This window comes from Chiloscyllium punctatum, chromosome 8, assembly GCF_047496795.1.
Source record: "Chiloscyllium punctatum isolate Juve2018m chromosome 8, sChiPun1.3, whole genome shotgun sequence".
In the NCBI taxonomy this organism is placed as follows: Eukaryota; Metazoa; Chordata; class Chondrichthyes; order Orectolobiformes; family Hemiscylliidae; genus Chiloscyllium; species Chiloscyllium punctatum.
This window is the reverse complement of record NC_092746.1, coordinates 10024855-10051648: the sequence shown is the minus strand read 5'-3', so window position 1 is coordinate 10051648 and position 26794 is coordinate 10024855. Positions and strand designations below refer to the sequence as shown.

Genomic DNA, 26794 nt, shown 5'->3' with positions numbered 1-26794 from the left:
TTTGTTAAACACAGTTTCCATGCTGGCTATGTTTAATTCATCTACACTTTACAAGTGACTATAAATTTCATCCCAGATTACCTCTGAAATTAAACTGAGTAGCCTGTAATTGTGAGGTTTATCCATAAAGCCCATTCTGAATATGAATTTAACATTTGCACTTCCAGTTCTTTGGCACCATCACCGTAGTTAAAGAAGATTGAAGTGTTATTGACAATATCTCCACAATTTTCACCTTAACTTTTCTCAGTATCCTTGGATTCTGTTGACTTACAACTTTAAATTGTATAATATCTCCTTTTTGTCTGTGTTTTGGTCTATTATGCTCCCTACCTTCACATACTTCTTTGTTTTATATTTCTAAAGAAGACTTTTCTATTTCCTTACATATTAGCTGTCAACCTGTCTTCATATAATCTCTTTGCTCCTCTAATTCTCTCACTTCCTTTCTAACGTCCACTCTGAATGTTACATATTCAATCTGATTTGTATTTTTACTTTTCACTTTTATCTTATCCTCTTTCTTTTTTGAGGCATTGTTTACCCTGCCTTTCCCTCTAATGGGAGTGTACCTTGGTTATACCCAAATAATAATTGGACCACAATTGTCTGCCAGCCAATCTTTCACTTAAGTTTACGAAGCATAAATTAATTCTAACTGCACTGAAATTGACCCTCCTCCAATTAGGCAGTTTTGTTGTCGATTGTTCCTCGTCTTTTTTCATTTTTCTTTGTTTTGGTTTAGGCATAGCTAAACTGTATAATACAGTGCTATGATTAATCTGCTTTATATCTTCTGATATTGAAATTTGAACTGCTTGATTCCCCCTCATTCCCACAAACCAGATTCAGCTATGTCTAAAGTGAAACAAAGAACTCTGGATGCTGGTAAAATCTGGAGTTCTGATGAAGTGACACTGGACCTGAAAGGTTAACGCTACTTTCTCTCCACATATGCTGCCAGACCTGCTGAACATCTCTAGCAACTTCTGTTTTTGTTTCAGCTATGCCTCCTTCCTCTTTGGACCGGAAGTCTGCTGCTCAAGTAAATTCCGTTGAACATAGTTCTGAACCTTTTTTTCCAGTCACATACAGAGGAACCTCGATTATCCGAATGACATATGCGGGGAGTATTTTGTTCGGATAATCGAATGTTGGGATAATCAAATGTCGGATAACACAGTTTAGCCATGCATCGGGACCTTGCGATCTTGTTCGGATAATCCAAAATTCGGATAATCAAAATTCCTCTGTAATAACATTATCTTGTGTATATTTGTTTAGGTATAAGGTATTTGAAATCTCATGGAATCAGAATTAGAAGATTTCATTAATAGAAATAGTTATCGATGGTACATTAAATTAAAACCCCAGCATGCTCAGGAAACATAAATTTTCTAGAAACCACGGTGTTAAATTTGGCACAGCCAGCAGGCATAAGTTAACACCATAAGTTTTCCTTCCAAAATGACTAACCTGCCCCTCTACACCGAGAAACCTCCACCTTAAACACAGCGTTTTGATTGGTTAGGTCACAGCTGATGTGTTTTCATCAGAACTTCACAAGGTTGGAATATCTTAACCAACATATTAATGCATCGCAGATCTCTATTTCAGATTTAATTTTAACAATCGATGCGCAGTGTTCATTACAATAGCATCTACTGCATATTTTCCCATGCAGTAGCTTCTGAATATTTGCAGCATTATGCTAGAGATACCACGTTCATTTGCAAATAATTTATTACCTCAGATGATTTAAGATGATCCTGACTCCCCATTAGCTGAGTGTTCTTTTGTTGACAGGTGTGAAACTATTCTCTTTTCCACACCCTTGCAGTCTCCCTAATTTACCCATACCCCTTGCAGCTTCATTTTCTTTCTCATCCCCTTTACAACCTCCCAGTCTCTCCTCTCACCCACTTTGCAGCCTCCTTGCTTCCCTGTCTCTCCACGTCTGCCTTGCAGCTTCCCAGTCCTCTCCACCCCCAATCCCCAATGCCTTGCACCTACCTAATTTTCCTAAATACCTCCTGAGCAGCCTAGGCAAGCGGCCACCTCTGCCAAAAGGTGGCTTGCGACACCTCCTCCTGACCTCAGCAAAGCCTCAGCAAAATGGCCGCTGACTCCGAGAATCCACTCCCACAACTCTTGCTGCTCCTGAGACCACACCCCTGACTCCCAGTAGATATTCCCACAGTGACTCCCTCACTGCCAGTACCTATTATCCTGCTCAGCACTCCTCCAAGCATTTGTTGCAAACATTGGCAAGATCCAGATTATAATTGGAAGAGGAGCTCTGTCCATTCTAATCCCGGGGTAAATTTTCTCAAATTTCTCCTCTTGAGGGGACTTTCCAGAAAAAAGGAGACTTTCAGTGGCAGATTTGCCCACCAAGCCCATGAGCACTGACTTCAATTGTACTTATTCTGTGACTGTCCTCTCAAGGACCCCTTCTCCGCACAGCCCTGTGATACTCTCCTCACTCAATATTCCCACACCTCTTTCCTTTCCTTCGCTAGCTGGGTCAGCATTTATTCTCCATTCCGAATTCCCCTTGTGAAGGGGATGATGGTGAGCTGCCTTCTTGAATTGCTGCAGTTAGCGAGGGGTGAGTACACCTGAAGTGCTGCTAGGAAAGCAAGTCCAGGATTCTGACTCTGCAGCAATGAAGGAACAGTGATAGAATTCCAGGACAGAACAGCGTGTGGCTCGGGAAAACCTGCAGATTGTGGTGCTTCCCTGCGTCTGCTGCATCCCTGTCTATCCAAGGTGGTAGGTATTGCAGGTTTGGAAGGTGCTGTTTAGAAGCCTTGGTGAGCTGTCCACTCAGAAACCCAGTCCTGACTTTTCTGAGCCAGGTCTCTGCTATTGCCACAACAACTTTATTTATTGTGCTTTGTGTGTCCACATGCATACTTCCTAGGCCCAACCATCTTCAACTGCTTCAACGATGATCTTTCCTTCATTATAAGGTCATTTACTGATGATTGCTCAATATTCATCATTATTCGCAGCTCCTTAAATACTGAAACAGTCCATGTCCAAATGCACCAAAACATGGGTAATATCCAGGCTTAGGCTTAAAAATTGCAAGTACCATTCAGGCTATGCAAATACCAGGCAATGATCATCACCAATAAATTACCATCTAACCAACGCCCTTTGACATTCAGTGTTATTACCATCACTCAATCCCCCACTGTCAACATTCTGGGTGTCACCATTGACTTGAAATTGAACTGGACTAGCCACATAAATACAGTCACGACAAGAGGAGGTGAGATGCTAGGAATATTGTGGCTAGTAAGTCACATCTACATGACAAAAGTCAGGAGTGTGATGAAATGTTCCCCACTTGCCTGGATGAGTACAGATTCAGCAACTCTCAAGACACTATCCAGGACAAAATCTGCTGATTAGTACCTACAGCATCTATACCCTCCACCACAGATTCTCAGTAGCAGCAGTGTGTATTGTCCACAAGATGTACTGTTGAAAAATACCAAAGACCTTCAGACAACACCTTCCAAACCTACAACCACTTCCATCTAAAAGGTTGAGGGCAGCAGATACATGAGAACACCACCACCTACAAGCCACTTGCCATCCTAACTTGGAAATATATCACCATTCCTTCAGTGATGCTGGGTCAAATTCCTGGAATTCCCTCCCTAAGGGCATTGTGGGTCTACCTACAGCACACAACTGCGGCAGTTCAAGAGGCAGCTCATCACCACCTTCTCAAGGACAACCAGGGAGGGGCAATAAATGCTGGCCCAGTTAGCTACATCACGTCGCATTAGCGAATAAAAAAATCCTTATTGTGTATCCTCTTAGAGTGACCCTATGCAATACCACATTATTTTTTTTTCTAGTGCTAACTGTCTCTCTAATACTTTGTGTGCCTTATTTTGCATTGCTGAAGCCACATCTTGGCACCATTCTCCTCCTAAGTTAGTTTAAAGTAAACACTCCCCAAAACAGACTGTCAGACTACTCAGACCCCTTGGCATCACCCCTTGGTAGCCCAAAAACCCACTAACACACTAAAACAGCAGCTAATGAACTTGAAAGACCCTATACAGACAGCAAGCAAAACTAAAGTCATTTACAAAGTACCATGTAACAAACACTAAATTGGACAAACAGGCAGAAAAGTAGGGACCAGGATACATGAACATCAGCTAGCCACAAAACAACATGGCCCTTTCTCATTATTGTCCTTACATACTGATAAGGAAGGACACTACTTCAACTAGGACAACACACCCATCCTAGGACAAGCCAACAAAGACACGTATGAGAATTCCTAGAAGCATGGCATTCCAACCAGAACGCTATCAACAAACACATTGACTTGGATCCGATTTACCACCCCAAGAAAAAGAACAGGAAATGCCATCACCAACCCAAAGAAACCCAAATATATAAATAGAAAACAGGAAACATCAGCAGTGCTTCGTCCAGAGGCTCACTGAAGATGTTATCTAGTGTAGTGACGAAACGTCTGAAAATGACATTTCCAGCTCAGCGAGCAAGCATCTAGAACCTCAAGCTGAGCTACAAATCTTCTCAAAACTCGCCATCTCCCCAAAAGCACAAACAACCTGCCTCAAAGAGCCTTGGTCATAGCCCTGTTGGGTACTGTTTTATTAGTGAATACTATTATTACTGAGAACAAGATTTAAATTGGTTATAATTAACTTTAATCTCCAAGGTAGATTGTTGCTTGTACAGGAATCATTTTTCATAGGACTTTGTGCCCGGTAAGGTTCAAATGCTGTCTAAGGTCAGATTTTATTTCCAAGCTCAAAAGAAGGGATTTATGTGATCGATGGTAATAAAACCTGGCGATGTGATGGCTTTAGTCGATTTTTTGCTGGATCGTTTCACATCTCACATGATTTAAAACAGCTGTTCACATTTGTGATCTAAGCAAATAAATGAGATTTAATAGGAACTGTTATACAGGAATTTATTATTGTAGAGGAAGGAAAGGATTATGCTTTAATGTTTTGTAGAAATAAGAAAAACGACAGATTTCATAATAACTGAGATCGTAAAACATTACTCTCAGCGTGATCAAGCACATCATTGGCTTACTCCCTCATATAGAGAATTGTTCTTTTGATAAGTAATCTGCACAGATAGCTGGAAAATGAATACAGTGCCGAGTACAAAGTTCTCAAATCTTGTCTAACACAACATGTTGTAGAGGCATACAGCATAGAAACAGACCCTTTGGCCCACTGTGTCTGAACTGATTAACAAACATCAAACAATAATAATCCTATTTACTTAATAGGAATCCATCGCCGACATTTTAAGTACTCACCCAGATGCTTTTGTAAATGTTGCAAGAGTGTCTGCCATCACCACCCTCTTGTGCAACATGTTCTTCATATCTGCCATCCTCTGGATGGGAAAAAAAATCTTTCTCATATCTCCTCTAAATCACTTGCTCCTCATCCAGAGGAAGGGACTGTACCGCTGTGATGCAAGATATTATACCAGAGATTTTTAAAAACTCACAATTTAAACCACGTGCCTTCAGTTCAGTTAACTGAAGAGCCAGGAATCAATTACAGCTAATTATGCTTTCATTCACTGAAGGAAAATAGAGAGATGAATGGAGAGAGGGGGAATAAAACAATGTTTCCTTTGCTTGTTTTGTGGATTGCTTTGGTTTAATTTAAACGGTTCAATTCACCTTTTTAAGAATGTCCCTCAGGTCTTGAAGTGAGATCCTTCTATTGATAAAGAAAACAGTGTTCAGATTTCTTGGTGAATATTTTGCCACTTCTTTTTTGTCAATGCTTGCTGTTGAAAGAGTGAAATCATGTCCCTGTGGGGTGGGGGTCAGGAAGAAGAAAACACTGGTCTGACCTATCCATATCTGTCCATATGGATATAGAACATAGAACATAGAAGAATACAGCGCAGTACAGGCCCTTCGGCCCTCGATGTTGCGCCGATCAAAGCCCACCTAACCTACACTAACCCACTATCCTCCATATACCTATCCAATGCCCGCTTAAATACCCATAAAGAGGGAGAGTCCACTACTGCTACTGGCAGAGCATTCCATGAACTTACGACTCGCTGAGTGAAGAACCTACCCCTAACATCAGTCCTATATCTACCCCCCCTTAATTTAAAGCTATGCCCCCTTGTAATAGCTGACTCCATACGTGGAAAAAGGTTCTCATGGTCAACCCTATCTAACCCCCTAATCATCTTGTACACCTCTATCAAGTCACCCCTAAACCTTCTTTTCTCCAATGAAAACAACCCCAAGTGCCTCAGCCTTTCCTCATAGGATCTTCCTACCATACCAGGCAACATCCTGGTAAACTTCCTCTACACCCGTTCCAGTGCCTCCACATCCTTCCTATAGTATGGCGACCAAAACTGCACACAATATTCCAGATGCGGCCGCACCAGAGTCTTATACAACTGCAGCATGACCTCAGGACTCCGGAACTCAATTCCTCTACCAATAAAAGCCAGTACGCCATATGCCTTCTTCACTGCACTATTTACCTGGGTGGCAACTTTCAGAGATCTGTGTACATGGACACCAAGATCCCTCTGCTCTTCCACACTACCAAGTATCCGACCATTAGCCCAGTACCCCATCTTTTTGTTGCTCTTACCAAAGTGAATCACCTCACACTTAGCTACATTGAACTCCATTTGCCACCTTTCTGCCCAGCTCTGCAGCTTCTCTATATCCCGCTGTAACCTGCCACATCCTTCCTCACTGTCTACAACTCCTCCGACTTTCACATCATCTGCAAACTTGCTCACCCAACCTTCTAACCCTTCCTCCAGGTCATTTATAAAAATGACAAACAGCAATGGTCCCAAAACAGATCCTTGCGGAACACCGCTAGTGACGGCACTCCAAGATGAACCTTTGCCATCAACTACTACCCTCTGTCTTCTTCCAGCCAGCCAATTCCTAATCCAAACCTCCAACTCACCCTCAATGCCATATCTCTGTATTTTCTGCAGTAGCCTACCATGGGGGACCTTATCAAACGCCTTACTAAAATCCATATATACCACATCTACCGCTTTCCCCTCATCTACCTCCTTAGTCACCTTCTCAAAGAATTCAATAAGGTTTGTGAGGCACGACCTGCCCTTCACAAAACCATGCTGACTATCCTTGATCACATTATTCTTATCCAGATGTGCATAAATCCTATCCCTTACAATTCTCTCTAAGACTTTGCCCACAACAGAAGTGAGACTCACTGGCCTATAGTTATTAGGATTATCCCTACTCCCCTTCTTGAACAAGGGAATCACGTTTGCTAGCCTCCAGTCCTCTGGCACTACTCCTGTAGACAAAGAGGACACAAAAATCAAGGCCAATGGCTCTGCAATCTCCTCCCTTGCTTCCCAGAGAATCCTAGGATAAATGCCATCAAGCCCAGGGGACTTATCTATTTTCACCCTTGCCAGAATTTCCAACACCTCTTCTCTACATATCTCAAAGCCATCCATTCTACTTATTCGTGCCTCAGTATTCATATCGACAACAATGTCCTGTTCCTGAGTGAATACTGACGAAAAGTATTCATTCAGTGCCTCCCCAATCTCTTCAGCCTCCACACGCAACTTCCCATTACTATCCTTGATTGGACCTATTCCTACCCTAGTCATTCTTTTATTCCTAACATACCTATAGAAAGCCTTAGGGTTTTCTCTAATCCTACCAACTAAGGACCTTTCATGTCCCCTCCTTGCTGCTCTTAGCTCTCTCTTCAGGTCCTTCTGGGCTACCTTATAACTCTCAATCGCCCCTATTGAACCTTCACGCCTCATCTTTACAAAGGCCGCCCTCTTCCATTTAACAAGGGATTCCAATTCCTTATTAAACCACGGCTCCCTCACACGACCCTTTCCTCCCTGCCTGATAGGTACGTACTTATCAAGGACACTCAATAATTGCTCCTTGAACAAGTTCCACATATCAATTACGCTCTTGCCTTGGAATCTACTTTTCCAATCCACACATCCTAAGTCATGCCTCACCGCATCATAATTTCCCTGCCCCCAGCTATAACTCTTGCCCTGTAGTACACACTTATCCCTCTCCATCACTAGAGTAAAAATCACCAAATTGTGGTCACTGTCCCCAAAGGATGTTGGAAAGGTCACATCACTGGGGTCAAATTTGAGGCCATTTCACATTCTTTCCAACACAAATTCAAGTGAACCAGGATAGGCTGTATTCTGTTTCTTTTAAAAAGTGTCTAGCATATTTACCAAAGAACAGATTTCCACAAGGTTCAAGTGTAATGCTACTACATTTTTACTGTGACTAAGGTCAGCAATGCCTTTTGTGTGGGACAGAAGTTGCCAGGGTAAGATGATTTGTTGATTAAGTTTATGTACAAGCCAATTCATTCATATTTTAGAAAAGGTCTGGGAAACTCACTTTCTTACAATGCACATAACTGAATATGGGAATGAGTTGGACAATTTGGCTACTGCTCCCAAACAAAGCAGCATTGAATGCATGTCATTTAGTGATACAGTTCAAGCTTACAAATAATGTATATTTGGCTGATGTGCAAGATCAGCATAAATAGTGGGCCATTGAAGTAGATTTGCATTGCTACTGAGAAGTAGAGGAGTGGCTAATCAGGTAATTGTCTGTAGTTCATGAAAAATTATAAACATCTTTCCATTAAGCTAACTACTGGGGAGAAAGCATGAATGATTATAGTGGCCTAGATCTTCCAGTAAGTTGGTAAAGTTTGGATACACTACAATTGCCTGCAAAGCTTGCACCACCTCATAAATGCTGTCCATTTCTTCTGGAATCTTCTAATCCTGACTGAATAAGAAACAGGCAACTCAGGTTTTTCCAGGTTTGTCATTTACATAAATGATTTGGATGTGAGCGTAAGAGGTATAGTTAGTAAGTTTGCAGATGACACCAAAATTGGAGGTGTAGTGGATAACGAAGAGGGTTTCCTCAGATTACAACAGGATCTGGACCAGATGGGCCAATGGGCCGAGAAGTGGCAGATGGAGTTTAATACAGATAAATGCAAGGTGCTGCATTTTGGGAAAGCAAATCTTAGCAGGACTTATACACTTAATGGTAAGGTCCCTTGGGTGTGTTGCTGAACAAAGAGACCTTGGAGTACAGGTTCATAGCTCCTTGAAAGTGGAGTCACAGGTAGATAGGATAGTGAAGAAGGCATTTGGTATGCTTTCCTTTATCGGTCAGAGTATTGAGTACAGGAGTTGGAAGGTCATTTAGCGGCTATACAAGATATTGGTTAGGCCACTGTTGGAATATTGCGTGCAATTCTTGTCTCCTTCCTATTGGAAAGATGTTGTGAAACTTGATTGGGTTCAGAAAAGATATACAAGGATGTTGCCAGGGTTGGAGGATTTGAGCTATAGGGAGAGGTTGAATAGGCTGGGGCTGCTTTCCCTGGAGCATCGGAGGCTGAGGGGTGACCTTATAGAAGTTTACAAAAGTATGAGGGGCATGGATAGGATAAATAGGCAAAGTCTTTTCCCTGGGGTCGGGGAGGCCAGAACTAGAGGGCATAAGTTTAGGGTGAGAGGGGAAAGATATAAAAGAGACCTAAGGAGCAACTTTTTCCACACAGAGGGTATGGAATGAGCTGCCAGAGGAAGTGGTGGATCGCAACATTTAAGAGGCATTTGGATGGGTATATGAATAGGAAGGATGTGGAGGGATATGGGCTGGATGCTGGTAGGTGGGACTAGTTTGGGTTGGGATATCTGGTCAGCATGGACAGGTTGGACCGAAGGGTCTGTTTCCATGCTGTACATCTCTATGACTCTATGACTGTAAGTCCAGCATCCTTAGTAGAGTTCAGGAAAGAAAAGGCATGTCCCCTTATGGCAATACCTGCCATATTTGGGTAAGTTTTTTAAAGGTTCAAGTCTTACAATGGGTGTGTGTTAAGGAATGGGGTGAGGCAGTGATTGAATGGTTCCTGGCTGGGTGGATGAGTGGGATGGTGAGTTTTGTGGGTAGGTAGTCAAGTTAGGTTCACTCAAGGGGCTGGTCAGGGCAGGTTGGTGGAATGATGGGATGGGGATGTCAGTTACCATGTGGACATAGAATGTTTACAGCATAGAAAGAGTCCATTCAGCCCATTGTGCCAACACCGGTCACCAAACACCCATCTATTCTAAGCCTTTTTTCCAGCACTTGGCCAGTATCCTTGTTTGCAAAACTGATTCCAGCTGTTCGTCAAAATCGTTTGTCAATGTCTCGTGGGTTCCTGCCTCGACCACTCTTTTAGGGAGTGAATTCCTAAAATTCACTACTCTCTGTGATAAGGGCCTTTTCCCCATATCTGTTCTGAGCCACTTGCTCCTTCCCTTGAAAACTGTCCTCCATTGATTGTTGACCCTCCATGAAGGGGAAATATTTCTCCCTGTCTATGCCCCTCATATCCAATCTGCTCCTCAACCATCTGTGCTCTGGGGAAAACAATCTCAGCCTCTCTCGTCTCTAGGCTGAGTCTCTCTCATTCCGTCCCATCCTACTAACTCTCTCCTGAACCCCGTTAGGTACAATCATATCTTTCCTATTGTGTGGCGACCAGAACAGTACTTGTTGCCTCATTGACATTATATATAGCTCTATCATAACCTCCTTTCTTTTGATTTCAGTCCCTTTTTAACCATCTTGTCGTCTACTCCAGCCTTCAAGGATCTTCAGGCGTGCACACCGAGCCCCCTCCATCCTTTACACTGCCTAGAGTCTGACTATTCAACATATACTCCCTTGTCTCGTACTTTTCAGGTTTAAAGCCTGGGAATATATTTTTTTTTAATGGGCAACATGGTGGCACAGTGGTTAGCACTGCTGCCTCACAGCACCAGAGACCTGGGTTCAATTCCTACCTCAGGCAACTGTCTGTGTGGAGTTTGCACATTCTCCCCGTGTCTGTGTGGGTTTCCTCTGGGTGCTCCAGTTTCCTCCCACAGTCTAAAGATGTGCAGGTTAGGTGAATTGGCCATGCTAATTTGCCTGTTGTGTTAGGTGAAGGGGTAAATGTAGGGGAATAGGTGGATTGCTCTTCGGATGGTTGGTGTGGACTTGTTGGGCTGAAGGGCCTGTTTCCACACTGTAAGTAATCTAATCTAAAATTCTATTTTCCACTGTTCACACCATCTTACCAACCCATATATACTGTCTTGAAATCTAAGGCTTTCCTCCTTACTGTTTACCACATGTTTGTATCATCTGCAAACTTTCTGATCATAACGTCTTACATTCCATTTCTAGATCATTAATGTACACTACAAACAACAAGGGACCCAGCAGAGAATTAAAATTGTGACTGAACAACTGGTGTGGGAGGAATGTATTTCAATTATTAAGGTACTGGTACCAGTACTGGACAAAGTGGTAGCTGTCCTGTTAACCTCATGGAGTCAGTCTCCTGGAAAGACCTCCAGATCTTTACTTAGAGTAAAGGGATTCCTCTTAGGGTGGTGAATCTATGGAATTCATTGCCACAGAAGGCTGTGAAGGCCAGGTCATTGAGTGTACTTAAGACTGAAATAGATAGGTTCTTGAGTATCAAGGGGATCAAGGGTTACAGGGAGAAAATGGGAGAATGGGGTTGAGAAACTTATCAACCATGATTGAATGGTGGAGCAGACTCGATTGGCTGAATGGCCTAACTCTGATCCTGTGTCTTATGTATTATATGTCTTATGTCTAATGTCTAGACCAGAAGGTTCAAATGCTGCTGAAAAGCAGGTTGATTTAAGAAAAATAAGGTTGTGGAGGGGGCTTTAGACTAAATCAGGGTGGGACGTGGCAGAGAGAGGGTCCACATGAGGAGAATTTTGGAAAATTAACGTGAAAACATGAGGAAGTAGTGCAGGGTAGAGCATAACAGGAAGGTGTAGAAAGTACAAACACTGGGAATGGAGAGCTGGGAGGAAATGGCTTTAAACTAACAGAAGATAAAAATGGTTTGGGATAAGGGACACTTCAAAGGATTACTAACAAGGTTAAGACAGTTTTGGATTAAAATAAGAGGCTTATGAATTTACAAAGAACAGTAGTCTGTCTAAAAATTGGGAATGTTTTAGAAAGTAGCCAAATGCCACCAGAAACTTGATAAATAAGGGAAAAAGAATGGAATGTGATAGTAAACTAGCCAAAAATGCAAAAAAAAATTTGTAAGAGCTTTTGCTAGTTATATTAAACAAAGAGAGTAGGTGAAGTAAATACTGAACCCTTAGAAGCACAGATAAGATAATCTATCATAGATTCATTCAGCACAGAAAAGGCCTTTTGGCCCATCAAGTCTTCACAGACATAACCACCACTAAAGGCATGCCAATCCTAATTACCTGCCTTGTCCCATATCCTTGAATGTTATGATATTAAAGTGCTCATCCAAATATTTTTTAAAAGGTTGAGAAGTTTCTGGCCTCCACTATCTTCCCAGACTATCTTCCATTGAGTGAATTGATTTTTCCCAAATCCCCTCTGAGTGTCCTCCCCTTTACCCTAATCCATGCCCCCTTGTGATTGATCCCTCAACCAGATGGAACAGCTACTCTGTATTCACCCTGTCCATATCCCTCATAATCTTATATATCGTGGGGCAGCATGGTGAAGGGCTTTTGCCCGAAACGTCAATTTCACTGCTCCTTGGATGCTGCCTGAACTGCTGTGCTCTTCCAGTACCACTAATCCAGTATTTGGTTTTCAGCATCTGCAGTTATTGTTTTTACCTCAGTGGTTAGTACTGCTGCCTCACAGCACCAGTGACCCGGGTTCAATTCCAGTCTCGGGTAGAGACACAGGCACATTCTCCCTGTGTCTACGTGAGTTTTCTCCAGGTGCTCCAGTTTCCTCTCATAGTCCAAAGATGTGCAGATCAGGTAATTGGCCATGCTAAATTGCCCATACTGTTAGCTGCATTAGCCAGGGGGAAATGGGTCTGGATGGGTTACTCATTGGAGGCTCACTGTGGACTTGTTGGGCCAAAGGGCATGTTTCCACACTGTAGGGAATCTAACCTAATCTAATCAATCATGTTACCCTTCAGTTCTCTCCTCTAGAGAAAATAAACAAGCCTATCTCATCTCTCCTTTATAGTTCAATTTCTCCATCCCAGGAAACATCCTGGTGAACCTCTTCTGTACCCATTCTAGTGCTGGCACTCCTTCCTTTGGTGAGGTGACTAGAACTGCACACAGTACTCCTTCATGGCCTGACCAACGTTCCATACAATTCCAATTATCTCCTTGCTCTTATACTCTATGCCGCGACTGATAAAAGTGTCCCATACGCCGTCTTAACTATCCTATTCAAGGGCCCTGCTGACATGAAGGACCTGTGAATAATGACCCTAAGATCCCTCTGTTCCTTTAATATACCCAGTGTCCTCCCATTCCTCAATTTGATTCTTCTTCCAAAGTGTATTACCTTGCACTTTTCAGGGTTGAGTACCATCTACCACTGTCTGCCCATCTCACCAACCCATCTATATCTTCCTGTAACTTACAATCATCTTCTTCTCTATTAACAACTCTATCAATATTGATGTCATCTGCAAATTTGCTTAACATTGCCCCCACATTTTCAATCATGGGATATGAAGAAATGACAGAGACATTCATAACCAAAGATACAAGTTGGTAACCCAGGGAACAGTCTGCCTTTGTAGTAGCTGAGCAAACTATACTTCATCTGTAGAAACATCCTGTTCCCTGGCTGGTATAAATTGCCTGTTTGATGTCTTTGTTTATACCTTTCCTGACCTTGGCCCATCAGATATAAGGATTTTAATCGGATTATCTGATTAGTTTACCCCATGCGGTCATATCCAGCTCTGAGCAGGAGTTGTCTCCATGGATATTCCAACAATGGGGAATGATTTCTGTATCTCTAGCAAAGTGAAAGGAAACCAAGCAGCTTGAATTGGCCTAGACCAGCTGCTAAAGGTGAGTTTGAGTTGAATCTTCACCTCGGGACAGTTGCTGACATGTATCTTGTATGTGTATTATATGTGTGTGCCTTAGTTAAAACTGTCCTTGTTGACCAGTAATATCTTCAATCAAAATCCTTTCTTTGTAACTTTATCTTCCACTATCACCAGACAGACTTTCACCACAGAACTTCCTCACAGTTTACACCTGATAGTATGACTTTCATAAACAATTGACACTAATAATAGATTCAGTAATTACGTGCATAACTACATAAATAATATGTGTACACATATCTATTAAAGTTTACTGTACTTTACTGGAGAACGATAGCAACACCTCTACCACAGTCCATTTGCAAACCAATCAGCCCTCTTCTCTAAGGGATGGACATATGTTGGTTCTCTCCTTGAAGTGGTATTCTTGTGAATTATCCTGATGAGTGCAATATGAAGAGCTTTGATAAAATGTATCTTTTTTTTAAGCAATATTCATTATAATGCCTTAGCCTTTAGGTGAAACATTCTCTAATTCCTTATTTTACATATTTGTAGTAGCTCTTACAATCTGGTGCCAATTTTCTCTCATTCTACTTTTTCTTCTTTGATCAATTTTTTTGGTCACCTTTTACGGATTCTTTTAAAAATACTCCATATCATCTGGCTTCTTACTTGGCAACATTATAAACTTCCTATTTTCAGTCTGAGGTGAGGGTATTGTATTTGAATAAGAGAAATTATGACAGCCTAAAGCACAAATTGGCTGAGGTGGTTTGGGAAAATGCATTAAAAGGTATAGCTGTATAATGGCAATAGATAGTTCTTCGAGTTCCATTTTATGACATGCAGCAACAACACAATTTTTTAAGGTGACAAAACTCTAAAAATGTCAGTCAACCATGGCTGGAAGTTCAAAATTGTAAAAGATTAAAAGAGAAGGGCAATAACATTGGCAGAAATAGCAGTAACTCTGAAGATTGGGAATATTTTAGAATACAGCAAGGGAGGACCAAGAAACTGATAAGGGAAAGAATAGAATGAGAATGTAATCTAGCAAAAAGCATAAAAGTAGACTGTGAAAGCTTCTGTGTAAAAAGGATATGCATAGTTAAAATGAAATGTGGTCCGTTACAGGTAGAGGGATGGGAATGCTTAATTGATAATAGAGAAATAGCGGAGGGGCTAAATGACTATTTGGTGCCAGTTTTCACTGTGGAAGATACAAATATCTCCCAAAATCTGAGGCCCAAGTTGCAAGTGAGTGTGAGAAATTGAAGGAAATTGCTATTACTAAGACGATTGTTCTGGGGAAATTAATGGGGCTGAACATTGATAAATGCCCATGATTTGATCATCTACACACCAGAGTTTTAAAGGAAGTTGTTAAGAGATTGCCAATGCATTGCTAATTATCTTCCAAATTTCTATAGATTTTGGATTGAAAAGTAGCAAATGTTACTCCACTGCCCAAGAAGAGTGAGAGAGAAAACAGAGAACAATAGACCTATTAGCTTTATGTCACCAGCAATAGTCCCTCTAATTTGCATTGATCACCAGTATACCAGTACATCGAGAAAGCTTCTAATCAAATTCCCTGTAGGAGATTGGTTAGAAAAAATGAAGCTCACATGTAAGAGGTAATGTAGTTGCTTCGATTAATGATTGATTAGCAAGAGAACAGAAAGTAGAAATAAATGGACATTCTCAGGTTGGCATACTGTGACTAGTGGGGTACCACAAGGATTCAATACTAAGACCTTAGCTGTTCACAACATTTATCAATGATTTGGAATTGGGGGCCAAAATGTAATATTTTCCAAATTTGTAGATGTTACAAAGCCATGCAGGATGCGTGCTGTGAAGAAGATTTGGGCAGGCTAACTGAATAGGTGAGGATGTGTCAAGTGGAACATAATGTAGAAAAATGTCAGGTAATACACTTTGCTGGAGGAAATGCAGATTATTTGTCAAATGACAAGAGGTTGGACAGTGTATAAGTCATTGAAAGCTAACAGGTAGATGCAACAAATTATTAGGAAGACTGTTGGAATGTCAGTCTTTATTGCAAGAGGATTTGAGAACAGGAGTAGCAAAGACTTGTTTCACGTGTACAGGAGCTTGATTAGACTGCACCTAGAATACAGCTTTGGTCTCCTTATCTCAAGAAAGATATTGCCGAAGAAAGAGTGGAACAGAGGTTCACTGGCCTTATTTCCTGGATGGTGGGATTGTCCTATGGAGAGAGATTGGGAAAATTGGATCTGTATTAGAACATAGAACATAGAACAATACAGCACAGAACAGGCCCTTCGGCCCACGATGTTGTGCCAAACATTTGTCCTAGCTCTCTAGAGTTTTGAAAAATGAGAGCTGATATCATGGAAACCCACAAAACACTTAAAGGGATAGATGGGGTAGATGCAGGTAAGATGTTTCTCCTGTTTGGAGAATCTAGAACAAGGGGTCAAATTTGAAAATAATGGGGAGGTCACTTAGGTCCCAGAAGAGAATAAAACCTTGCACTCAGAGGGTTGTGAACCTTTGGAGTTGTCAACCACACAGAGGGCTATGAAAGCCTAGTCTTTAACTATATTTAAGATAGAGGTTGACAGATTTCTGATTCCCGGTGATATACAGGGTTCTGATTCTTGTGCTGCTCATTTCACTATCATTCAGTCTCATTGGCAAAGAGATGTACAATTGCCTCTCCCATTGACTCAGTTCCAAAATACCCAGTTTACCCCCACTGCAGTATTTTCAGTCTGTCCTTTTGGTAAATAGAAGATTTTAAAACTTGAGTTCCTAAGGGAAGGCCGAACCAGTGAAAAACCATGCTAATACCCTGTCACAGTAAATATCTTGGCCAGTACATCTGCAAATGTGTCCTGTGTTCAAGACCTTAATTTCTGATATCCTATTTTCACCACACTTGTCATGTTTTCTTACTAGGTCTGTCACTGTACCCCGACCCCATCACCTCTCCCCCACCACCCTCACCTGAAACTGTTTGATTCTCTGCTTCCAACATTAAGAGCCATTATTCATCTCACAGTTGGAAGGGAAGAGGAAAGAATATAGATCCTGTCATGTTTCATTGCAGTCAACTCTTTTAAACAAGCACAATCTTCATGAAAAATGTCTATTCCATACAAAATGGCAGAATACGGCAAATAAAATTGAAGCATGTTCATTAATTGATTCACTGGTAATGCTATAGTAAGAATGATTTGTGACTTTCCTGTCTACCCTTGCAAAAGATCAGTCTTCTCAGTATTTTTATATGTGAATGATGTCCTTCATTAAAAAATGTCCAATTCATTTTGAATGTTTTATAAAGTGAACAAACATACTGGCTATGTTAATTTCACAATGGGTATATTCATCGAAAATGTCAAATATAATTTCATCAATTAACATGCTGGGCACAGCATATTACCAAATGGATACGAAACATTTTATACATCTGTTTTCCTGATTAATACTTTTACTTGAGTGAGAGGTTTGATGCTTGTTGTTTCAGTTCAACAATGTAGAAGTTTGTGATGAAATGCTGCAAGTCTGTATGTATTTACTAATTTCTCTTTCTCCTTGCCTGTGCCTCCCTTACTCAGTTCCGTCAGTAAAGTAGCATCTATTCGGTTTGTCCTATTTGAAGTGGGAATGAGAACGAGTCAGGCTTTATGGAATCTTAATAATGAATTTGTGGGTGGTACATGAATTTAGTCAGCCTGCTGTTGTGTCGCCGTTCTCCAGTTGAAAAGAAGGATAATCTGTTGGATCTAGTTTAATTTTAACCAAAGATTTTTAAGCTTACAATAGCATAAATGAAACATTAAACAATAAGAAAAGTTTCAAGAACAGTTTTGAAAGAATTGTGGTTCCTCGATGTTTAATATAATTTAGCTTTTTTTGAATTTGATATGAACAAGGATGGAGCTTATTTATGTTGCTCTATTAGATTTAAATTATTCATACTAGCTCACTGTTTTTTCAATGAACTTGCTGTAGATTTTTAAAAATATCGCTGTGTGACATTGAACGGCTTACTGAATTATGCTGTTTGATGTTAAAAAAAACTGAAATGGTTTGCCAACACTAAGTAAAATGTTTGTATTGAAAATAATTGAATAACACAAATATATGAATAAGCAATGATTTGCGTCTCAAAACTTAAGCTGTTCAGATTATTCTGAAATCGAGGTTTTGTAGTCTATCAATTCTGTTTTGTATACTTCTTTTTCCAAACTAATCTCCAGTTATTGGTGGACTGAAGTCTCATTTATGTTCTCTGGTGAAGAAAGTAAGGAAAGAAAGAGACTTATCCATTAACATCAAGGGGTAGAGTGAATCAGTAGTGTGTGCAGTAACGGTAAAATGAAAGCTAAAGTTTTGTCAATGTTTTTTAGTGAGGACATTTCAACTGTTTTGAGCAGCTGAGGTTTCTTGATCATATTCTTATTTGAAGCACCTATCCTTTCAACAACATCCTTTATCTGAAGTCCTATCTTCCCTACCAATGATCTCTTCTCAGGTTCCTTACAGCAACAATTTGCATTTGTATTGTTGTGTTAGCACAATTCATTCTGAATTTCCTACTTTTGTACCTATCCTCCAAGAAACTCTTTTTTATGATGGAGTTTGTCTTCCACTACTATGATCTGGATTTTCCCCTCATTGTCTTGCATGTACTGTCTGCCCTCACCTTTATTCCCGTCATCCTGTCATCTGTCCTCTCCATCATTGCTTTCCAAGTACTAGCTGGCTTTTTCATATATACTTTGTCTTTGATGCATATCCATTGGCTGATATTTGTTCTTGAATACCTGGGTTACCCATTTGCTTTAACAATTTTGTAAAAGAAATCAACATTATAATCACTGTAGGCTGTTGTGAATATCTCGTTCATGATGCATATGTTTTAGGATTTAACATTTACTTTGAAAGTTAACTCTGCCATTCATATATGCAATTCCAAAATGCTTGGAGTTTACACTGCAAAAGATGAGGCCACGTTGACTTAGGCTGTTAACAGGTAAGTTAGCATAATAGGTAGGTTTACTTGCTTAATGAACTGGAGACATGATTCCAACTATTTCAGTAAAGCATTCATGTGATTTCGCAGAATGAAGGAAAGTTATGGAGTTAAAAGGTAGCTAATCTGCCTTTCAACTTGGCAACAGGGCCATTTGTGTCACATTGCTGTGGAGACAGGTGAAGCTTTGTGAGATTTTTTTTTAAAATTGTTTCCGTGAATTTGGTTAGAATATAGACAACAGGCAGAATGGGTTAATGCTTGGAAAGAGACTGGGTTAGCTTTGGGTCTCTTGTTGTTCGAAGCATGTTGAAAGTCAAGAGATAAAACCAGACTTGTAGCTGGAATACAGCCAATGCTAAATCTGTTGCCTTGGAAGCAGCTTGGGAGCTAATACTCAGTTTAAGGCATGGTTATCAAAGAGAAAAACAACTGGAAGATTTGTTTATCTGGAAGCATCACGAAGAACTCCTCAGTGAAAGGCAGTAAAACTTATTGTAGTTGGACCTCTGGAAATAATCAGCTTTATTGCAGTTTGAAACTACAGTGGCTATCTAAGTGATGACCAAGGGTATTTTCAATGTTATAAGCCACTGTGCAGAAGTCACAGTCTCAGAGAAATCCTATACCTTTTATATAACTGGAGCATTGACGAGAAATCTGAGTTAATTCTGACGACTGTGATGTAGATTACCAACAGTGTGGAAACAGGCCCTTTGGTCCAACAAGTCCACATTGACCATCCGAAGAGCAACCAACCCAGTTCCCTACATTTACCCCTAACTAATGCACCAAGTACTATAGGCAATTTAGCATGGCCAATTTACCTAACCTGCACGTCTTTGGGCTGTGGGAGGAAACCGGAGCACCCGGAGGAAACCCACGCAGACACAGGGAGAATGTGCAAACTCCACACAGACAGTTGCCCGAGACGGGAATTGAACCCGGGTCTCTGGCGCTGTGAGGCAGCAGTGCCGAAGTGAATGAGCTTTAGGGATTAAATCAGATAAGGGAACTCTTGAATGTGGGGAGAATAAAAGGTAGAACTGAGTTTATAGCGCAAATCTTTACAAACTATAGTGTTATGTTAATAGCATTTTAAAAAATTTCTGTACATTTTCAGTGAAGTTTATTTTGGTTAAAAGAAATGTATCTTATAGTATCATGCCAACAATTAATTACTGGGTCCCTAAAGTAATGATAACAACAAAAAGTACAGTTTTACAAATGAATCATTTTAAAATTATTTTTGTGAAACCAGGAGGTGCATTAACGTTTGATTCCTCAATTGCTCAACCATCATTCTTCTTCAGGACCATAGTGATGGCATCAGTTTTTACATCCCCTCCACTCAGCCAGACACTCAAAAAGCAAAAGCAGTTCACTGACAGGACCAGACATGCCAGATCAGCATTCTGTCATAGAACCTTAGAATCCCTACAGTGTGGAAACAGGCCATTTGGCCCAAAAAGTCCACACCGACCCTCTGAAGAGTAAACCACTCCCCTACCCTATTACTCTACATTTCCCCTGACTAATGCACCAGACCTTCACACCCCTGAACACTATGCGCAATTTAACGTGGCCAATTCCCCTAACCTGAACACCTTTGGACTATGGGAGGAAAAGGACCACTCAGAGGAAACCCACGCAGACACAGGGAGAATGTGCAAACTCCACACAGACAGTCGCCCAAGCTGAAACTGAACCCGGGTCCCAGGCACTGTGAGGCAGTAGTGCTAACCACGGAGTCACTGTGCTGCCCTATCAGATGCACTCTTCCATCCTCTCCCACAGTGGAAGCTAACTGTCTCTGACATAATGTTAGGTTAATTAAATTGTACCATTCTGTGCACCAATGAGACATTGCTAAAACAAATTTCAAAAACATCATTTAAAATTTCATTAAGAGCATTGACACTTGGATGAAATGGATAAAAGTGTGCTTTTGTTCATCGTAGGTCGGATGGCAACAAAAGTAGCATGTTACCGTGATCTTCGTGCTCAGGTAAACCTCTCTTTCTGCAATCCACGGAGTCGACCAGCCACTGGAGTCATTTCTTGCAATGTACAGGCATGCCCTGCAAGGTAAGAGCTCAAAGTACCAAAGTAATTTGCTATATTTCTTTAAGTTATTTCTGTCTTTCCTTTCAAAGCAATTCAAAGAAGATATTGCATCCTGAAATTCTTAAGTTGTAAGTTGCAATCAAGCCTCTGGCAAATTGCCTCAATGATATTCCTACATTTCAGTGTCTGCTGCGTGTAATTGAGTTGTATGATGACAGTAGGTATTACAGAATGTGACATTTCTATGATTAAAGTTGTGAGCTTTACTAATAATTAGTGAATGACATTGGATAAATCTCACTGCTAAAATATGCTTTTGAAATATTAATACTAATAGTGTTGTTGACTTATCAAACAGAGTGAGAAGAATTCTGACATGAAAGGTTGGAATGTAAAAATGTTTAACTTTACAGGAACTACATGAATGAACTTGGATGTCATGTCATGTCATAACTTTATGTTAGCATTTGGAATATTGGATGGGGTAGGCATGGAAGTATCATTGAAATACATGAATCACAGTTACAAATTAATGTTCATGATTTGGAGATGCCAGTGTTGGACTGGGGTGTACAAAGTTAAAAATCACACAACACCAGGTTATAGTCCAACAGGTTTAATTGGAAGCACAATAGCTTTCGGAGCGTCGCTCCTTCATCAGGTGATATCAAATTTTAAATGGAGCAATTTTGATATCACCTGATGAAGGAGCGACACTCCGAAAGCTAGTGTGCTTCCAGTTAAACCTGTTGGACTATAACCTGGTGTTGTGTGATTTTTAAAATTAATGTTCAGCACACAGCGAGTAGGTTATATGTTGTAATTCCTCTCATCTTCCCCATGGTCGAGTAGTAATTTAAATTATTTTCTAAATATTTAAGACATTATAAATAATACAAGTATACATTGTACAGATACATTAGATTAATGTCACAAATGCAACCAAAAAATTATGTTTAACGAATGAGCAATGTTAACATTTTGGATTATAAAATAAGTTGATGTGTCATATAGAAAAAAGTGAAGAGTAGGTCATTACATAGATTAATCTTCCATATTCAATAAATTGGTACTATCAGTAACTATCAGTAACTAACATAAAGAATTGTGGTTTAGTGTTCATGAATTTAGATGCGTTCATACTACCAACAGTTAGTGAATAATCGCAGTATATTTTCTTCTTTCTCCAATACAGATTTCCACTGTTCAAGTTAATCGTTAAAATTTCAAAATGGGCAGTTAATTTTAAATGGAGCCATTTTGATAAAATATTGTGCCCTTCTATAGTCAGAACTGTTAAAAACAAAAGTGCTTCGAAATATGATAACTTTGCTTCATTTTCAAATACATACTTGTGTCTGTACAGGGCATGTTTTTGATAATCTCACAAAAAGGTTTTGCTAATGATTTGTAATTTTTGTACCAGTCACTACTGATTTTTGTCATAGGGTTATACAGCATGGAAGATGATCCTTTGGTTCATGTGATCCTCACAGACTATATATTCTAAACTGATTTAGTCCCCTCTGCTGCCATTTAACCCTTAATCCCTCTAAACCCTTCCCATTAATATACCCATCCAAATGCATTTTAAATGTTGTAAAACCTCTGCCAGCTCATTCCATACATGTTACCACCCTCTGTGTGAAAAAAGTTGCCCCTCAGGTCCCTTTGAAATCTTTCCCCTCTCACCTTAAACCTATGCCCTCTAGTTTTGGACTCCCCAACACTTGGAAAAAGACCTTGGCTATTCACCCTATGATTTTATAAATCTCTATAAGGTCAACCTTCAGCCTCTGACTTTCCAGGGAAAAAACCCCAGCCCCTAAAGTTGGAGATGCAGTGGACAGCAAAGAAGGTTACCTCAGACTACAATGGGATCTTGATCAGGTGGGCCAATGGGCAGAGGAGTGGCTGATGGAGTTTGATTTAGATAAATGTGAGGTGCTGCTTTCTGGAAAGGCATATCAAGACAGGACAGATGCACTTAATGGTAAGGTCCTGGGGAGTGTTGCTGAACAAAGAGACCTTGGGGTGCAGGTTCATAGGATTTTTGGTGAAATGCTCTCCATAATCCTTTTTTTACTAATGGCAAAACTTTCAGCCAATCTGTGAGTACAACTTCCTGTTAGGAGAAGTGATTCTTTCGGTTTTGAAACTCAGCCAGACATCTTTCCTGGTCTTAGCTGCCAAAATAACCCATTGCAACTGAAACAATGGAGCTTATTGCTACTGGCCAAACCAGCTCATTTGTTTCTAAGGCCACGAAGTAATAGAAACAGAATTAGGCCATTCAGCCCATTGAGTCTGCTCCACCATTCAATCATGGCTGATGTGTTTCTCAACTCTATTCTCATGATTTCTCCCTATAACCTTTTGATTCCGTTACCAATCAAGAACCTATCTATTTCTGTCTAAAATACACTCAATAACTGACCTCCACAGTCTTCCACAGCAATGAGTTCCACAGATTAATCACCCTCTGGCTGAAGAAATTCCTCCTCATTTCAGTTCTAAAGGGTCAGCTCTTCATTCTGAGGCTGTGTCCTCCAGTCCTAATCTCTCCTCATAATGGAAACATCTTCTCCATATCCACTCTAACCAGGCCTCTCAGGGAGCTGTAAGTTTCAATGAGATCCCCCTTCATTCTTTTAAATTCCATTGGGTACAGATTTGCAGTCCTCAACCACTCCTCATATGGCAATCTTTCATCCCAGGAGTCATTCTTGTGAATCTCCCTCCAATGCCAACACACCCTTCCTTAGATATGAGGGCTGAAACCCGTTATTCTAAATGCAGTCTGACTAGAACCTTCCATAGCTTCAGCAGTACATCTCTGCTTTTGAATTCTAGCTGTCTTGAAATGAAATCAATCATTGCATTTGCCTTCCTAACTACCAACGGAACCTGCATGTTAACCTTAAGAGAATCCTGAACAAGGCCCCTTTGTGCATCAGATTTCAGAAGCCCTCCTCCATTGTGAAAATAGTCAACACTTTTATTCTTCTCAACAAACAGTGTCACCTCACACCTTCACACATTGTATTCCATCTTCTACTACTTTGCTCATTTTCCTGGCCTCTCCAAGCCCTTCTGCAAGAATCATGCTTCCTTAGCACAACCTGTCCTTTTTTGTGTCATCTGCAAACTTAGCAACAATGCCCCCCCAGTTCCTTCACCCATTTTGTCAAAGTATAACGTGAATAGTTGTGTCCCAACACTGACCCTAAGTTACACCAGACGGCCTGACAATTAAAGCTCTCCAGGATCAGATGATTTTTTTTTACCCTCAAAGAAAATTGCAAACCAAGCTTTTTATTTAAATTCAAATCGAAGTTTTTGCAAGGTTTGTGAAGGTTTGTAGCTCAGGTTGAGGTATATCGAATCGAATTGAAGTATATGTTTCAATCACTTCAGATCGTGACACTAGAGTTCCTAAGCATTTGAGTGCATAATAGCACTTTTCTGATTGGTGGAAGAATTTTCAAATGCCTCTGAACACTGACGCAATGCTGATCCATGTACAGAGCAGCATAGCTTTGCAGAACAGAGCCCTTTGATCAATTGCTGCAGTAACTTAACAAAATAGCAATTGTAATAATAAAATTTAAAATTGTCAAACCATTTAAGATAACAGTTGTCAGAATGCTCCCAAGTTTCCAGTAGTCTTCCCTACGGTTGTTGAGCTCCCAAACAAGGCCAATTTTTGGCCGCCTTCCAATCCATGTGACCTGGTATTGTCAATGGTGATTCCAACAATGTGTTTGGACCTCTTCCTGAACCTCTTCGTATCTCTGAGAAGATTGCGTAGGACTGTTTTTATACTGTGCTCTGAGTAAAACAAAGTTTTTGTGACACAAAAACAGAAATGGTTGGAGAAACTCAGCAGGTCTGGCAGAATCTGTGGGGAGAAAGCAGAGTTAACATTTCAGGTTCAGTGATCCTTTCTCAGAACAGGATCTTGGTGATTTCTGACCCCATTCCCAAATCTAGGAGGATATGAAAATCTGTTTCTAGTTCACTTGATGGGTTATAGTTGCTTTATTTCAAATATACTAATAAATTGCTCAAAATAGTGTTCAAAAGGCCAAAGAATAAATGTGAAGGTGGTTCAGGGTAAAGGAGAGAACGACTTTTAGCCAGTGGCCACACCTTATGCATGTTGAATAAATGATAAGTGAATGGCAAGTCTGCAACATTGCTGGTGGAGACATGTAGAGTCAGAGAGACGTACAGCGTGGAAACAGACCCTTCACTTCAACCTGTCCGTGTCAATTAGATATCCCAACCCAATCTAGTGCCACCTGTCAGCACTTGGCCCATATCCCTCCAAGCCCTTCCTATTCATATACCCATCCAAATGCCTCTTAAATGTTGCAATTGTACCAGCCTCCACCACTTTTTCTTGCAGCTCATTCCATACATGTACCACCCTTTGCGTGAAAAAGTTGCCCCTTAGGTCTCTTTCCCCTCTCACCCTAAACCTATGTCCTCTAGTTCTGGACTCCCCCACCCCCAGGGAAAATACTTTGTTTATTTATCCTATCCATGCCCCTCGTGATTTTATAAACTTCTATAAGGTCACCCCTCAGCCTCCGACGCTCCAGGGAAAACAGCCCCAGCCTACTCAACCTCTCCCTATAGCTCAAATCCTCCAACCCTGGCACCAATCTTGTCAATCTTTTCTGAACCCTTTCAGGTTTCACAACATCTTTCTAATAGGAGGGAGGTCAGAACTGCACGCAATATTCCAAAAGTGGCCTAACCAATGTCCTTTACAACCACAACACGGTCTCCCAAATCCTATACTCAATGCACTGACCAATAAAGGAAAGCATGCCAAACGCTGCCTTCACTATCCTATCTACCTGCAACTCCACTTTCAAGGAATTGTGAACCTGTACTCCAAGGTCTCTTTGTTCAGCAGCTCTCCCCAGGACCTTACCATTAAGTGTATAAGTCTTGCTAAGATTTGCTTTCCCAAAATGCAGCACCTCACATTTATCCGAATTAAACTCCATCTGCCACACCTCAGCCCATTGGTCCATCTAATCATGATCCCATTATAATGTGAGGGAACCTTCTTCACTGTCCACTATACCTCCAATTTTGGTGTCATCTGCAAACATATCAACTATATCTCTTATGCTCACATCAAAATCATTTATATAAATGATGAAAAGTAGTGGATCCAGCACCAATCCTTGTGGCATGCCACTGGTCACAGGCTTGTTGGAAATAACTTTGCTGCTATTTTATTTTCAATGTTGCTGAGTTGGCTGAGCAGAATGAAGTGGAACAATCTCATGGGAGATGAGCTGAACTGAATTACTACTTTTTCAAACTGGTTATTTTCAGAAGTTTGGACTAGGAGAAAATGGGGAAATGGTTCATCAATCAGAGCACTTTACCATGAGCTATGGTTGTATTTTAGTTAACCCCATTTGCCAAGCAAAAACTGAGCAGGTGGGCAGTTAAAAGCAAATTGATTTCTTTGCCATCTACATGAAATTTGCACCTCAACGTCTTTGCAAATTAGGGTGTTATTTCACCGTTCTCGTGTCATTTGTAAGTACAAGTCTACAGCAGCTCCTCACGCATAATGGTTCCGTGAGGAAGTTCTATAATTTGTGCAGCCAGGGGAAGGAGGTCTTCTCCTCCAATTCCAAAAGGAATTGTGGCCTCCCAGCCAGACATGCGCAACATTCCCCTTCTCTCCTGC

At 40.7% G+C, this 26794-nt stretch overlaps 1 protein-coding gene across 2 annotated transcripts in view; it reads left to right on the top strand.

Moving 5' to 3' along the window:
* The window catches only part of adamts16 (ADAM metallopeptidase with thrombospondin type 1 motif, 16), a 247140-nt gene that overhangs the window by 177043 nt on the left and 43303 nt on the right, over positions 1-26794 (top strand). For both annotated transcript variants that reach the window (XM_072575156.1, XM_072575155.1), the window contains one exon: positions 20967-21093. In XM_072575156.1, coding sequence (XP_072431257.1) covers positions 20967-21093 — 127 coding nt within the window. The remainder of the gene's footprint in view (positions 1-20966; positions 21094-26794) is intronic.